At 54.7% G+C, this 14,901-nt stretch overlaps 1 protein-coding gene across 1 annotated transcript; it reads left to right on the forward strand.

The window, feature by feature from the left end:
* The first annotated feature begins 84 nt into the window (after positions 1–84).
* On the forward strand, positions 85–12,348 carry RNF40 (ring finger protein 40). Its single transcript, XM_059036176.2, has 20 exons — positions 85–311; positions 420–623; positions 1,049–1,216; positions 1,351–1,492; positions 2,132–2,338; positions 2,902–3,023; positions 3,145–3,291; positions 3,391–3,465; positions 4,222–4,341; positions 4,439–4,618; positions 4,825–4,960; positions 5,791–5,912; positions 6,001–6,428; positions 6,515–6,632; positions 6,757–6,906; positions 7,080–7,292; positions 7,373–7,498; positions 8,749–8,889; positions 8,981–9,082; positions 11,029–12,348. Exons 2-20 carry the CDS (start codon positions 492–494, stop codon positions 11,203–11,205), a joined length of 3,006 nt encoding a protein of 1,001 aa, XP_058892159.1. The 5' UTR covers positions 85–311; positions 420–491; the 3' UTR covers positions 11,206–12,348.
* The last annotated feature ends 2,553 nt before the right edge of the window (positions 12,349–14,901 follow it).

Below are 14,901 nucleotides of genomic sequence, written 5' to 3' on the forward strand. Positions count from 1 at the left end.
AGAAGAGAATGCGCGTGCGTAATAAGCTACAATGCCCGCCCCCGTGCCCTCGCTTCAAAGTTGCTATTCTGAGGCGGGCGATGTCATTAGGAATGGAGAGTGGAAGTGTGTTGTCGGTTACCATAGGAACTGTCTTCAGAAAAAAACCAAACGGGACCCGAAAGGCGGGACAAAGCGCGACCAATAGAAACAGGAAGTGGAGAAGATTTCGCCACATCCGGTACTGCCTGCGGCTCCTGCGCTCTGTGCTGGGGAGGCCAGTGACGTCTAGGGGAGTCCAAGATGGCGGCAGTCGGCTGATTCTGCTGCCGGTGAGGGGCCCGGGGCCGGCGGGGCGGAGTCCAGTAGGTGGGTGCGGGGGAGGCTCGGGGCCGCAGAGCTCCGGCCGCTTCCACATCTCTGCTCTCTGTCTTCTGCAGGTGACGGAAGCGTCGCCTCCGCCTGCCTGACGTGCCTCGGGAGAACCTGCGCCGCTCCTCGCCGCCGCGGCCATGTCTGGGCCCGGTAACAAACGCGCCGCCGGCGATGGGGGCTCGGGGCCCCCAGAGAAGAAGCTGAGTCGCGAGGAGAAGACCACAACCACGCTTATAGAGCCCATTCGTCTTGGGGGCATCTCTTCCACGGTTCGTGGGCTCCTGTTTCAGGCCTCACAACTTGCCAGAACTCCCATCTCTGTTCTCCGTCCACGTCGTCTAGAACCTTACTCCCAGTTCCCCAGGTTTAGCAAGATCCACTTTTCAGAACACTCTGTTGAAAGAAACCTAAGACACGACGTCTGCCTTCCCTTTACAGATAGGAAAACAGGTTCCCAGAGGGCGTGTGACTTGTCAAAGACTTCAGAGTTAGGAAGAGGCAGAAGCAGAACGTGACCCTCGCAACCGAGTTGCTTTCTCTGTCGGTGTCTGAGCCTCTTTAAATCCTGTTAGCAGTTAGTCTGGGGATACTCCCCTCTCCCATCCATTCCATTTTGCTTTTCCTTGTCTCTTTCTGTGATTGGGTTCTTGGTCTCTGCTTGATCATCTCCTCGGCCCCTTTGTTTCCTTGGTAGGAGGAGATGGACTTGAAGGTTTTGCAGTTCAAGAATAAGAAACTGGCAGAGCGGTTGGAACAGAGACAGGCTTGTGAAGATGAACTCCGAGAACGAATTGAGAAGTTGGAGAAGCGGCAGGCCACAGATGACGCCACACTCCTCATTGTCAATCGCTACTGGGCCCAGGTGGATGCCCTTCTACTTTCCGAGACCTGGCCTTGATCCAGCTGCCAATCCTCAGACTCCTCTGCTAGGAAAGGAATATCATGCTGGGAAGCACCTGAGGGATTCATAACATTTTTGGTGCTTTCTCCCTTCAGCTGGATGAAACTGTGGAAGCCCTTCTCCGACACCATGAGAGCCAGGGGGAGCTGTCTTCAGGGACAGAGGCGCCTGGGACCCAGGAGGGCCCAACACGTGATGAGACCCCTCTCACAGAGCCAGGGACATCGGAGCTGAGGGGTAGGGCCAGAGCCCTGGGATCTGGGAAGCTTAATTAAGTTCTGGGGAAGGTCCTGGAGAGGAGGGGATTTTGACATTAGGCTGCTGATGTCCCTTCCTACACACACCCCCCCCACACACAAATTGATTTCATATCTGGGCAGCAAAGGGCAGTGGGTAAGAATACAGGTTTTGGAATCTGAATGACATGGTTAAGAGTGCAATTCATGTTTTGACACTCTTAGTTCAAAAAAGTATTAAATGTTGACTGTGTAGTTGGCATTGTAGTTTCGGAGGAGAAGAAGAAAATAAAAAAGAAGTACTTACTACCCCAACCATTAGGGAGAAAGTGATTATAAACCATAAGAAAAAAGTATATAGGTCCCTGAATGGGAATTAGTGTGTGGGCACACTAGTTTAGTTTGGGAAGGCAGAGAGGCCTTCCCTGAAGAAGTGATTTGGTAGCTCTCTGGCTTTGAGGAAATTATCTCACTGAACTGCAGTTGTTTTACTTTTAAGATGAGGATAACACAGTACTACAGGTGTTGGTTATGTTGACTCAGTGAGCCATAGAGAGTTGAAGGAGGCGATCTGGAACTTGGTACAGAGTGGTGGTAACTGTTACCATTATCCTCATGAGGGTCTGTCCGTCCCTCCCAGAGCCCCTGCCAATGCAGCTGCGGCCACCTCTCAGTGAGCCAGCCTTGGCTTTCGTGGTGGCCCTGGGTGCGAGCAGTAGTGAGGAGGTGGAGCTGCAGCTGCAGGGCCGCATGGAATTCTCCAAGGCAGCTGTGTCCCGTGTCGTGGAGGCCTCCGACCGCCTACAGCGCCAGGTGGAGGAACTCTGTCAGCGAGTATACAGCCGAGGTTAGTTCTTTGTGCCCCCACCCCGGAGGTGTCCAACTCCATTTGCATCTTTATGGTATCCCCTCCTCAGTGCTTCTGGCCCAGAGGCAGCCACAGTTCCCCAAGGAATAAATCAGCCATGTTTTCAGGGGAAGGGTTAGGCTATTGATGGTGGCTCTCACTTTGATTCCTGGAGTTGAGCTCTAGAGGGATGGGTGGGAGGAGTTGTTGATGCTGGGGGAGCCTCCCCCTTGTGGCTGGAGACCTCTTGGGAGCATTGTGCACAAATCTTGGTGGCAGTTGCTGATCCATGAGGCATAGTAGCAAGTGCCCAGGCTTTGCAGGCAGACTGACTTCTCCCAGCCTTAGTTCTGTCAGTCCAGCCTGGGCGTTCTGAGCAGATGGCTCTCCTCTCTGAGCTGGTTTCCTCCTTTGTACAGTGGGGACAAAGACTCCTGGCTTTGTCATGAGAAAATGGCAAGACAGCTGGTGGATCACACTGGGCACATAGCAGACTCCAGGATGAGTTAGTACTTTGACCCGTTGCCCTGGACTTGGCTCTTACCCGAGTCCTGCCTTCCCAGGGGACAGTGAGCCCCCCAGTGAGGCGGCTCGGGCACGCACCCGGGAGCTGGGCCGTGAGAACCGGCGACTGCAGGACTTGGCCACCCAGCTACAGGAGAAGCACCACCGCATCTCTTTGGAGGTGGGAGTTGGGCTTTTAGGGTGGGGTTAGAACCAGGGCAGGGTTTGGATTAGATGGGCACCCCAGGATCTCAGAGAGCTGCGTCTCTTATCCAAGCACCTGTCCCCTTACTTGTCCCCAGTACTCTGAGCTCCAGGATAAAGTGACATCTGCAGAAACCAAAGTGCTGGAGATGGAGACGACAGTAGAAGACCTACAGTGGGACATTGAGAAGTTGCGGAAGCGTGAGCAAAAGCTCAATAAGCACCTAGCGGAGGCCTTGGAGCAGGTAGGATCAGACACTGGGTCAGATGGAGCCAGAGCAGGGTACTTGGGGCCCTCGCTTCTCTCCTCCACACCCATCTGTTCCTCTGTCTTCTCTTCACAGCTCAACTCTGGCTACTATGTATCTGGGAGCTCCTCAGGCTTTCAGGGGGGCCAGATCACACTCAGCATGCAGAAGGTGAGCAGCAGCATTTTTCCTCATCCCTCCCACAACCTTTTCTCCACCTGCCCTTGAACGTCTCCTCAGAATTAAGGACAGACGTCCAACTGTGGTCTCGAAGGTCTTTCTTCATTACTCACAGTGTTCTTTATTTCATTCTTTCATATGTGTATTCAGTAAATAATTGCTGACCACTAAGTGCTAGGTACTGTGTAGGAAGCAGGCATTTTGGAGAACGAAACACAGGAATTAAACCTTTCATGGAGCTTAAGTTCTAGTTTGGGTAACTGACAAGAATTAGGTGGGGTCGTACATCAACTGGTTAAAAGTACCACTTAGAAAAGAGATGTTGGGGTATGTTGGAATCAACTGGCATTCTTAGTCGTGTAGCTGAGAAAGAGCCTTACTGCCGCTGTCTCATTCCTTGTCCTGCTTTTGCTGTCTCAATTCTTGGTCGTTGCACACTTTTTTGGTGCTACAGGGTCACTGGGCCCCTGTCTCCCCTTGCTCAGCCTGCTCTTCAGGTCTTCCAGGAAGGCTTCCCTGACCCCGTCAGTTACAAGCCTTGCTTCCCAGCACTGACCAGGCAGTACTGAGTTTTCTCCTACTTGCCTGGGGGCCCTTAGGAAAGTTCCTGGGTCCGGCTTGTCCCTGGGCCTTCAGAGCACATCAGTGCTCTGCACAGGGGAGCTTGGGTAGGGCATATGGTGGGGCTATGAGGGGAGCATGTGTCCTGGCCTGGCCCTGCCTCCCACTGCCCTTCCCACTCCACAGTTTGAGATGCTGAATGCAGAGTTGGAGGAAAACCAGGAATTGGCCAATAGTCGCATGGCAGAGCTGGAGAAACTGCAGGCTGAACTTCAGGGGGCTGTGCGGACCAATGAGCGCCTCAAGGTGAGCTGTGTTTGGGGCTGGGAGGGCCTGAGCCTGCACGGTAGGAGCTGAGCTCTGAAACCTCTTGCTGGTTGCCTTTGGACATCCCTGCTCCTAGGTAGCCCTGCGGAGCCTTCCTGAGGAGGTGGTACGGGAGACAGGGGAGTACCGAATGCTACAGGCGCAGTTCTCACTGCTCTACAATGAGTCTCTGCAAGTGAAGACCCAGCTGGACGAGGCCCGTGGGCTGCTGCTGGCCACCAAGAATTCCCACCTGAGGCACATTGAGCACATGGAGGTATGCCCTTGGAACAGGGGCCGGGGACAGGGGTAAAGGCCAGACCCTCAGGGTCAGGTTGTTCCTGTGTCAAGGGTGTCAGAGGCCCTGTGTGCCTGCCAGAGGTCCCTTGGGAGTAAATTCTTCCTGAGCTGCTGAGGCCTGAGGTAGCGGGGGCTTGCTGGGAGCTAAGGGGTTGTGTGGGTCCTTAATGCCTCAACCCACAGAGTGATGAGCTGGGGCTGCAGAAGAAACTGCGCACAGAGGTTATCCAGCTGGAGGATACGCTGGCCCAGGTACGCAAGGAATACGAGATGCTGCGCATCGAGTTTGAACAGAACCTGGCGGCCAACGAGCAGGCGGGTATGTGGTGAGGACAGGGTTGAGGTGGGGCCTTATCTGGGATTGCTGGGCCCTGGTGTGGCCAGATGCTTATCCAGATGTAAGAGGTTAAGTCCTTTTTTCTCCCAGAGCCTCATCTCTCTGTGGAAAATGGGGGGACCACACCACCTGGCTCAAAGGCACAGTGAGGCTTACAGCCAGATGAGGTGGCTCATGGAGCAGACTCGGCCAGAACGGGAGCTGTCACCCTCATCCATGCTTCTCTGGCCTTATGGTGCCTCTTTGAGATACTAGTTCATTTTTCACAGATTTATTGAACACTTTCTATGATCCAGGCTCAGTTCTAGGCTTTGAGATGATACCAGTGAACAAAACGGATCCCTGTTGTGGAGCAGTGTTATAGTGACGGAAGACAGACAACAAAGGAGGAAAAAATTGAACGTGTATATTAGGTTGTGACAAATATATCAAGAAAAATAAAGCAGGGAGGGAAAATAGTATTATGAGAAATGCCAGGGAAATGTAACTAAGAAGGTATTTGTTTAAAAAGCTAAAAGAAGTGGACTAACTTACTTTGTTGAGTTTACAGTTAGTTATGTGTTCTTTTGAAAGGAAGTTTGGAAATATATTTAAAATCTGCATTAGCAGAAATAACACACATAGGCAGTGTCAAGTTATGTTTAGGTGAATTCTCTTCATTTATTTGATGAGATCACACTCTCTACATAAGGCTTCAGTTGTTATCTCCTTTGTAATGAGAGTGATGGCTCTGGCCCCGCCTCCAACCCCACTGAGGGGTTGGGCCCCTAACCCAGGGACCAGCCCAGCCTTGGTTTCCTGTACTCTTCCAGGGCCCATCAACCGAGAAATGCGCCACCTGATCAGCAGCCTCCAAAACCACAACCACCAGCTAAAGGGGGACGCTCAGCGATACAAGCGGAAGCTGCGGGAAGTGCAGGCTGAGATTGCCAAGGTGAGGAGGGGGCTGCCTGGGGAAAGCTGCGGCTAGACCCCAGTGAGCACGTCTCACCTCAGTCCTGTTCTCTCTCTCTGCTTTGCAGCTCCGGGCCCAGGCCAGTGGCTCTACCCACTCCATCCCCACCCTGGGCCACCCAGAGGACTCTGGCCTGAGTATCCCAGCCCCAGGGAAAGAAGAGGGTGGGCCAGGCCCTGTTGGTGCTCCTGACGCCAGAAAGGAGATGGCTTCAGTGCCTGGCACTGCCAATACTACCTCCTTGGTGAAGAAGGAAGACTTGGTCCCTTCTGAGGAAGAGGCCCAGGCCCTGACCCCCGGGGCCCAGGCCCCCTCCTCCCGGGGCCGAGAACCTGAGGTCAAACCCAAGCGGGAACTTCGAGAGCGGGAAGGGCCTGGGCTGGGGCCCCCATCTGTAGCCTCAGCTCTCTCAAGGACTGATCGGGAGAAGGTCAAGGTGGAGGAGGCCAAGAGGAAGGAGTCAGAGCTCCTCAAAGGTCTCCGAGTAGAGCTCAAGTGAGGCCCTGTTCCTTTCTCCTTCCCACCCCTGCCAAGTGTCCTCCAACCCTACTCACCAAGCCTTCCTCCTGTGCCTCCCCCAGGAAGGCCCAGGAAAGTCAGAAGGAGATGAAACTGCTGCTGGACATGTATAAGTCTGCACCCAAAGAGCAGCGAGATAAGGTGCAGCTCATGGCAGCGGAACGCAAGGCCAAGGCTGAGGTGAGGGCAGGTAGGGCCTATGGAGTGTGCAGAAAGGCTGCCCCAGGGGGTTGTAACCAGAGCAGAGCCCTAGGTCAGCAGGAAACAGTGACAGGAGAGCTCCCTCCTTCTGGTGGTTATATAGGTCGATGAGCTACGGAGCCGCATCCGGGAATTAGAGGAGAGGGATCGGAGGGAGAGCAAGAAGATCGCTGATGAGGATGCCCTGCGGCGCATTCGTCAGGCAGAGGAGCAGATAGAACACCTGCAACGCAAGTTGGGTGCCACCAAGCAGGTGCGACCCCGTTCTGGTCCCCTTGCTTCTGAATGTTGGAATTCCCTAAACCTCTTGTTCTAGCACATGGCCTGGGTCCATTCTGTGGTTCTTTGCTCAGCCATGTTTTCCTGTGGTTTCCCCACTGTCGTCCATCTACTACATTCCATCTTGTCCCTGCCCACTTGCTGCAGGAGGAGGAGGCTCTGCTCTCAGAGATGGACGTGACAGGCCAGGCTTTTGAGGACATGCAGGAGCAGAATGGGCGGCTGCTACAGCAGTTGCGGGAAAAGGACGATGCCAACTTTAAGCTGATGTCAGAGCGGATCAAGGCCAACCAGATTCATAAGCTACTGCGGGAGGAGAAGGATGAGCTGGGCGAGCAGGTTCTTGGCCTCAAGTCCCAGGTATGGCTGCCCTGGGCTTGTTAGGGTGGAGCTGGAGAGGCAGGGGCTCCCCAGCACTGAGTCCCCACCCCTGTCCTCAGGTGGATGCCCAGCTGCTGACCGTGCAGAAGCTGGAGGAAAAAGAGCGGGCCTTGCAGGGCAGCCTCGGGGGTGTGGAGAAGGAGCTGACACTGCGCAGCCAGGCCCTGGAGCTCAACAAGAGGAAGGTGAGGGCAGACCTATGCGAGGGGACAGCAACCTGGGATGCTGGCTCACAGCCTCACTTTGTGACTCTGCCTAGAGAACGTGAAGCAGATGACCTGGGCCAAAGTCTGGCTCTGCTTCATCTCACAGCCCAGCTCATGTCTTAGACACTTACTGTGTTCCAGACCATGTGCTGGAGGACTTTCCATGCTTGGTCACATTTCAGTCTGAAAATAATCCTACAGCAGTTTTTGTTGTTACCTTTCATAAGTGAGAAGACTGAGGCTCAGGGAGGTAGCTGACTTGCTCAAGAAAGAGTGGAACTGGAATTTGGGCCCAGGTCTCCTTGGCTCCACAGCCCATGTCCTGACCACTGCATTGGCTAGCTGTGGAATGGGCATGGTGGTCTCTGGCACGTAGTTGTATTAAACCTAAGAAATGTTTAGCTTGTGGTAGTTGTTGTTCTTTTGAGGGTAACAGAGTTAGGAATGATCTAATGTGGCGCCCTCTCGGTGACATCACTCCTCTAGCTTATGGTAAAGGCTTAAGATTAACATTGACTTTCGTCTTTTTTCCCCCTCCTGGAATTTTTTTTCTTCTCCATTTGGCTCATTCATTTAAGCAGTATTAGTTACACCCTTGCTATATACCAGGACCTGCACTGAGTGCTGGGGAGATCACAGGAACAAGACCACTGTGCTGGAAGTCGGAACTTCCAGTTTTGAGGGGCAGATAGCAAGACAGTAATCCCACAGGCAAACTAACATTATTACAGATCATAGCATGTTTTTTTGGCGGGGGGGCACGCTGCACAGCTTGTGAGCCACGGCAGTGAAAGCCTGGAATCCTAACTACTAGGCCACCAGGGAACTCACAGTATGTCTTATGAAAGAAATAGAGGCGGATGAAAGAAAAATAGGACAGCCCGTCTCAGGAGGTGACATTTGAGCTGAAGCCTCAGGGGGTTGCAGGAAAAAATTATGTGTGTTGAGGGAGTTGAGGGGAGCAGAGAGAGGAGCCCGGTGAAGCCTCAAAGACAGGAGAGAGCATTATGCAGGTGAGGAACTGAAAGCGTTGGGAATGAGGTAGACTAGGAGGAGGTGAGGGTTCAGAGGTCAGGAGACAGAACCAGTTCCAGTGAAGATACTGGACTTATCCCGAGAGCAGGAATCATTGGATGGTTGACACAAGCATTTGTGGGCCATGGCTCTACATGCCTGACTCCCCAGGCTCAGGCAAACAGTGCTCCTCCTCCCCGTTCCACCCACCTCAGGCTGTGGAAGCAGCTCAGCTGGCCGAGGACCTGAAGGTACAGCTGGAGCACGTGCAGACACGGCTGCGAGAGATCCAGCCTTGCCTGGCAGAGAGCCGGGCTGCCCGTGAGAAAGAGAGCTTCAACCTCAAGAGGGCTCAGGTGTGTGGCGGGCAGGGGGTGGGGGCAGGGTGGAGGCAGGAGGTTCCGATTGAGGACCCTTGCACTCAGCCTAGCCCCTCTCCTGCCCCAGGAGGACATCTCCCGGCTGCGGCGCAAACTGGAGAAGCAGAGAAAGGTGGAGGTTTACGCAGATGCTGATGAAATCCTCCAGGAGGAGATCAAGGAGTACAAGGTGGGGCCTTGGGGCTGGGATGTGCTCCAGGAATCTTAGATGACCTAGGAATCTTAGATGGGGGTTGGTGAGAGCTCTGGTGGGTAGTCTGGGGAACCCAGAAGTAAGGTAGGATGGCAAAACCTGGGCAGACCCCGTTGTGGAGAATCAGATAACTGTCAAGTATGGTACACATACTATGTGCCAGGCAGAGTGCCTGGCTAGGTGTGAGAGGGCTAGGCATTAGACCTGGTCTCAGATCTCTTGAAACTGACAGTCTGTTGGAGGAGGCACCCAAGTAATTCTCCCATCTGAGTGATGAGCAGTGTGATGGCAGAGGCCAGAGAGGCTGTGGAAAATCACAGGAGCCCCTTAATGGCCCTGGTGGTCAGCAGGCCTCCTGGAAGGAATATCATCCAAAGGAAAACTGAGGAGTCAGTCAGGGTTGGCTGTGATGAATGGGAATGAAAGGGTTCCAGCAAAGGGAAAAGCAGAGGTGGAGGCCCTTAGTTGAGAGAGGCATGCTGGAGGACAGAGCTGGACAGTCGTAGTTGGAGGACAGAACATGGGTTTTGTGGTGAGTGACAAGCCTGGTGGGGGTTGGGCAGTGTTAGATCCTGAAGGGTTTGTAAACCAGGTTGAGCTGCTTGGCGTATCCTGTATAGTCAGTGTGCAGAGAGCGACATCTCAAGGATGTCGAGGATAAGGTGCCTGTGGGACTTCTTGGGAGGCTGTCTGGGAAGGCACTCAAAGCAAAAGGGCTGGTCGAGGACAGGAGTTTGTGGTGGATTGTCAGCAGAGGCAAAGGTAGAAGCCACATATAACTGTCATCACCCAGGGAGGGTCTGTGGCATGACACGGAACAGGGGTCACTCCCCCTGAGGAGCCTCGAAGCTTAAATGATGTACAGAGGAAGAGAAGAAGCCTGTAGCTTAGGAGGAAGGAGAGCAATCTAGAGGGAATTGATTGGGGGAAGAGTTTCAAGGAGGCAGGGGTGAGCTCAGGACTGCCAAGAAGGCAAATGAAGCAAGTGTTGAGAGATGCCTCTTGGATTTGGCAGTCTTGGTGGGAGTTCTTGGGCGGAGGTGGAGGTGGAGGTGGAGGTCAGATCACCTGGACTCTTCACCTACTGGAGTGAGGAAAGGGTGGAGAGTGAGTCAGTAAATAGACAACCTGTTGAAGTAGTTTGGCCTTGAAGGGGCAGAAGCAGCTCAAGGCAGCCATGAGGGAGCAGGGAAAGGTTTTTGGAGAAACAACAGACTTTACAGCCTGTCAAATGCTGATGGATAGGGTTCTGAGAGCTAGGGAAGAGAGGTGATGCTTGTGGGGAGTTGCTGAGGTGGTGGGCAGGGCAGAGGATGAATATTGGGAATGCTGAGTTGAGGGAATTTCCTATCTGGAGTTGGAAGTGAGACCTGGTGGCAGGTGGGAAGTTTCAACATAGGAGAGGAGATTTGTAAAACCTCCTTAGAGAGAAATGAATCCCGGGACCCACAGCAGGATTTCTGGGCAGCACCAGGGATGGGCCCGGTTGGGGGTTGAGAACAGCAGATTTCTAGTGGCACTGCCATGCCCATCTGTGACTTACCAGATACAGGTGGAGAGAAGGGAGACAGTCGGCTTAAGCCAGGATTGGGGTTTTGCCAGAGGGGCAAGAGATGAAGCCCCAGGGCAGAGGAGCTCAGGTTGGAGCCTGTGGGTCATTGACCTTTAGAGGGGACATGTGACCACTGGCCATCACCACCCAGGTTAGAGTCTAGACTGAGCTACTTTCTAGTTTTGAAACCTGGGCTTTTGAGCCTCAGTTTCCTCATCTGGAGAGTGCTTATCCCTACCTCCTAGGGCCATGGTGAGAGTTAGGTGCAGTCTGCTCTGTGGTGGCCTTAGTCTGGACCACCTCTTGCTATCAGCTTGGGATTCGGGTCCTGTCAGGATTGTTCCTGAGCTGACGCCTTTGCCCTGCCCAGGCGCGGTTGACCTGCCCCTGCTGTAACACCCGCAAGAAGGATGCAGTCCTCACCAAGTGCTTCCACGTTTTCTGCTTCGAGTGCGTACGGGGCCGCTATGAGGCCCGCCAGAGGAAGTGCCCCAAGTGCAATGCAGCCTTTGGTGCCCATGACTTCCACCGTGTCTACATCAGCTGAACCCATAACTCAGGGGACTTTGGAATACCCATGAACCCTGGGGGCTGTGCCTCCAGTCCCTCCCCACCCCACACCCAGTGGCCCCCACCCTCCATTCCGGACCCTGTGGGGCCAGCCCCTCCCCATGTAGTTGGTTTTGGGGGCCTCAGTGCATGCTAGTGGGAGTGGGATTAACCAGGCTCAGTTTCACCTTTTCCCCAAGGTCAGAACTACAGCCTAGGGGGCACTTGCCCTGCACAAAAGGTCTGCTGTGAGAGGCCTGAGGGGCCCAGAGCACTCAACAGAACTTCCTGGAACCTAGCCCTAAACCTTCTCCAACTGACTTCAGGGGCCCATCCCAGCCCTAAAGGGGAAAATTCCCCAGGCTGTGACTTCCCACACAAGTGGAAGTTCACTGCCTGCTTACACACCCACAAGTAAGGACCAGGGGTGGGTCAGATCCCCCAGCCCCCTTGCTCTGAGACTGGGCTCTGGGGCCCAGGGAGTTTCTTTACCCTCTGCTCCCCAGACCTGGGGAGACCTTCCCTCCTGTGGAGTTCCTTGGGCTCTTTGGTCTGGTCTTATACTAAGAGCACCTTCTTGGTGGGGGCACTGTCTTCTGGGAAGCTCTAAGGTTGCTGCAGTCACCTTGCACTCATCTTGGGAGTGCTGAATTAAGATCATCAGTTTCTATTTTAATCAGACCCCTCCCAATCTCTACTTCGTTCCCCGGCGCCACTTACACCCACCTGATGCTTCCCAGGACTCCGCTGGGTCCCCAGCCCTGACCCTGCTTTCATCCTGGTGGCCTTTAGTGGAGGCAGAACTTCCAGGGGGAAAGGGACAGACTAGCCTGCTGGGCCGACTTCCAATCATTCCAGGTAGAAGAGCTTCATCTAATACCCTGTGACTGAGCCTATACGATCCCACAATGCTTTCTGTTCTACCTTTCCAAGCAAACTCCACGGGCTGTGAAGGCAGTATGCAGGGTCCTGGAAGGTGGAGCTGCTGAGAGGTGCAAGGCTCCACTTGGACCCACAGCCCCTGCTCTAGAGATGTCTTGTATAGGCTGTTAATTGTTTTGAATAAACGTCCAACCCTCAGCCTATAGTCCGGGTAGCCAGGCTTCCTGCCCTAATGTGGTTCCGGATTTTGGCTGTTACACTTGTTCCCAGCGCTTCCCTGGCTGGCGTGTGAACTTGGAGGGCCTGCACAGATGAGACCTCGCTCCCAACACCTGGTTAGACTGGGCCCGTGGGAGGGGCGCGTCTGCAGGGAGAAAGCGTTGTGGTCAGCACTCTGTCGCCACGCCGGCCCCACCTGTTCCCGTCGGGGGCGGGGGTGCTGACACACCCTGGGTTCTCGCAGCTCTGCCAGCCCGGTTCGTGCGGGCTCGCTGCAGCCCGCGCAGTCATTGGCGGCAGGGATTCTGGGAACCCCGAAGTGCATCCTGGGAAATGTAGTTCCGTATTGGCACCAGTAGGCAGGATCCTCGGAGGGAAGAACCGGGTCCCAACTTGTGCTGGCCAGAGGCCGGCCTGGACCTAGTCTGTGGGCCGTCTCTCCCCAATGGCTTCACCCGCCCTTCCCCCTCGGACGGACAGACAGGACGCCTCAGCGGGTGACATTTCATTGCGACCTGCAGTGACCACTGGCCTTGTTCTCGGGAATCGTCTGTCCAGCGGCGCCTGTGGGTTCAGTGTGCTGTCGGGTCCGCGGCCGGAGCCTTCACCGAGGCTGGACTGGGGCTCGCGCTCGGGCCGGTGTTGACCGGGCTTGGTGCCGGAGCTGGAACTGGAGCCATGGCCACCGGAGCGGCCGCCGACTTGTCAGCAGTTACGCCCTTGCGCGACGCTGCGGCTTTATCAGAGGTCGTACCTTTGCTGAGGCTCGCGGCCTTGTCCGCTTTCGAGCTCCATGTGGTGCCCAAGGTTTCGGCGGGGCCGCAGCAGTTGGACCAGGTCGTACTGAAGACGGAGACGCGGGCTACAGTGACTTCCGGCGCAGGGCTGGCGGCAGTGAGCGCGCTCGCCGAGGCGCGAGCCGTGGCGGGCGATGGCATCGGGCCGTCGAGGAAGTGTCCGTGGCTCCCGGCAGTGGTGGCCAGGGTGGGAAAAAACGCAGCATATTGCATCATAGAGATGCCGTCTGGCTCTGAGAGGAACGCTGCGCCCTGGAGCGGGCCGGGGTCCGCCAGTCTTCAGTGAGCACTACCCTCTTTCCCAGGAGTCACCTCCACGTGGGCTCCTTAACAAATGCAAGTGACTGCGACACCTCCCCAAATATCTCTCCTGGGCTAGTCTCCATATCCAGTAGGTCTAAAATCTCTGAGTCCTCATGCTTAATAAAGTATGCCCAAACCACTTTCTCAAGCTCCAGACCAAGGGAGTGGGATAAAAATCCCAGAATTTGTGGGAGGAGCAAGCACTGATGTTGCAGGAAGAACAGAGTAAACTGACCGTAAACGTTGGTTTGCAATGAGCCTGCCCAGTGCTGGGAGGATCTGCCTTAGGGGCTGCTCAGCCCCTTCCACTCAGGATGTTTGATCCCTTACAACCCCCGGTAACCTCAGTGGCTGTGTGATACCCTGGGCCCTTGGGATGGGCAGGCCAAAGCTCCTCCTGAACCAATCTGGACCTTGGCTGGCCTCTTGGGGTAAGCAGATGTTGGCCTCAGTGGCAAAGTTACGTGTTTTAGCCAGAATTAAGGCTACTGTCTGTGATTGGCCACAGGGTCCAGAGGAGCGTTTGACATTAACTCTCTTTAAAACTTCCCTTGGGCCCTGTGGTGCTACACTCTCCTGCTTTTCCTCATACTTACTATCTTGTATGGTCCTCCTCCTCTACCTATAAGCTAGACCCTCTCCTTTCTACTCTACTGCTCTTCCTGGGTGTGTTTAGCCAGGACCACGACTACAGCTAGGCTACTAAGGCCCAACTCCTCCAACCCAGTTGTCTTTCCTGAGCTCCAGACCTGGTAAATCACCATCATTCGTGGCCAGGGTTGGGGGAGGGGGATAAGATCACGTCACCCTCCTTAACCCCTCCTCCCCCAATGGTGCCTTTATTCCCAAGTTACTCAAACAGGATGCTCTACACTCCAGGCTCTGCTCTCTCCCTTTTCTCAATTCCCACTCCACTATGCTCTAAGCCTACACCTAACTGTCATGCACCCTCTATCCCCCACCACACCCCTCGCCCCTACATTTACTATTTCGTGTTCCTGCATCCCTCAACCTTCAGGTCACTTCCTCTGCCAGTTTTCTGACCCTCTGCTGTGGCAGGTACCACGTCTGGATCCACAGCCCCTTCTGCCAAGTATGAACCAATGTGCTCCAGTGTCTGTTCTTCCCCTGTAGTCCCCTCACTTTGCTGAGGATCCTCCTGTGCTGAGGTACCTCAGTGTCCCCAGGGAATATAGAATACCCTTCATTACTTGCTTCTACATGAAACGCAATTCCCTCCTCTCTTTCCCCCTTCCCCACCACTCCCCCCTTGCTTTCCAGATGGAAAAGGGGAAGGAGAGACAATTGAGTCTGCCTTGGGAGTCTGGGTCAGAGAAGCCCAGGGAAGGTGGGGAGACAGCTTCCTGGCTGGGGCAGGGGCCCCCGGCAGACTGGGGCAGAGGCAGGCAACGGGTTAGAGCAAGCATTGACCTCAAGCAGCCACTTGGGCCATGGCCAGGTCTAGGCTCAGGAGATAGTGCTGAGGCAAGCCT

This window comes from Kogia breviceps, chromosome 14 (genome assembly GCF_026419965.1).
Source record: "Kogia breviceps isolate mKogBre1 chromosome 14, mKogBre1 haplotype 1, whole genome shotgun sequence".
Taxonomy (NCBI): domain Eukaryota; kingdom Metazoa; phylum Chordata; class Mammalia; order Artiodactyla; family Physeteridae; genus Kogia; species Kogia breviceps.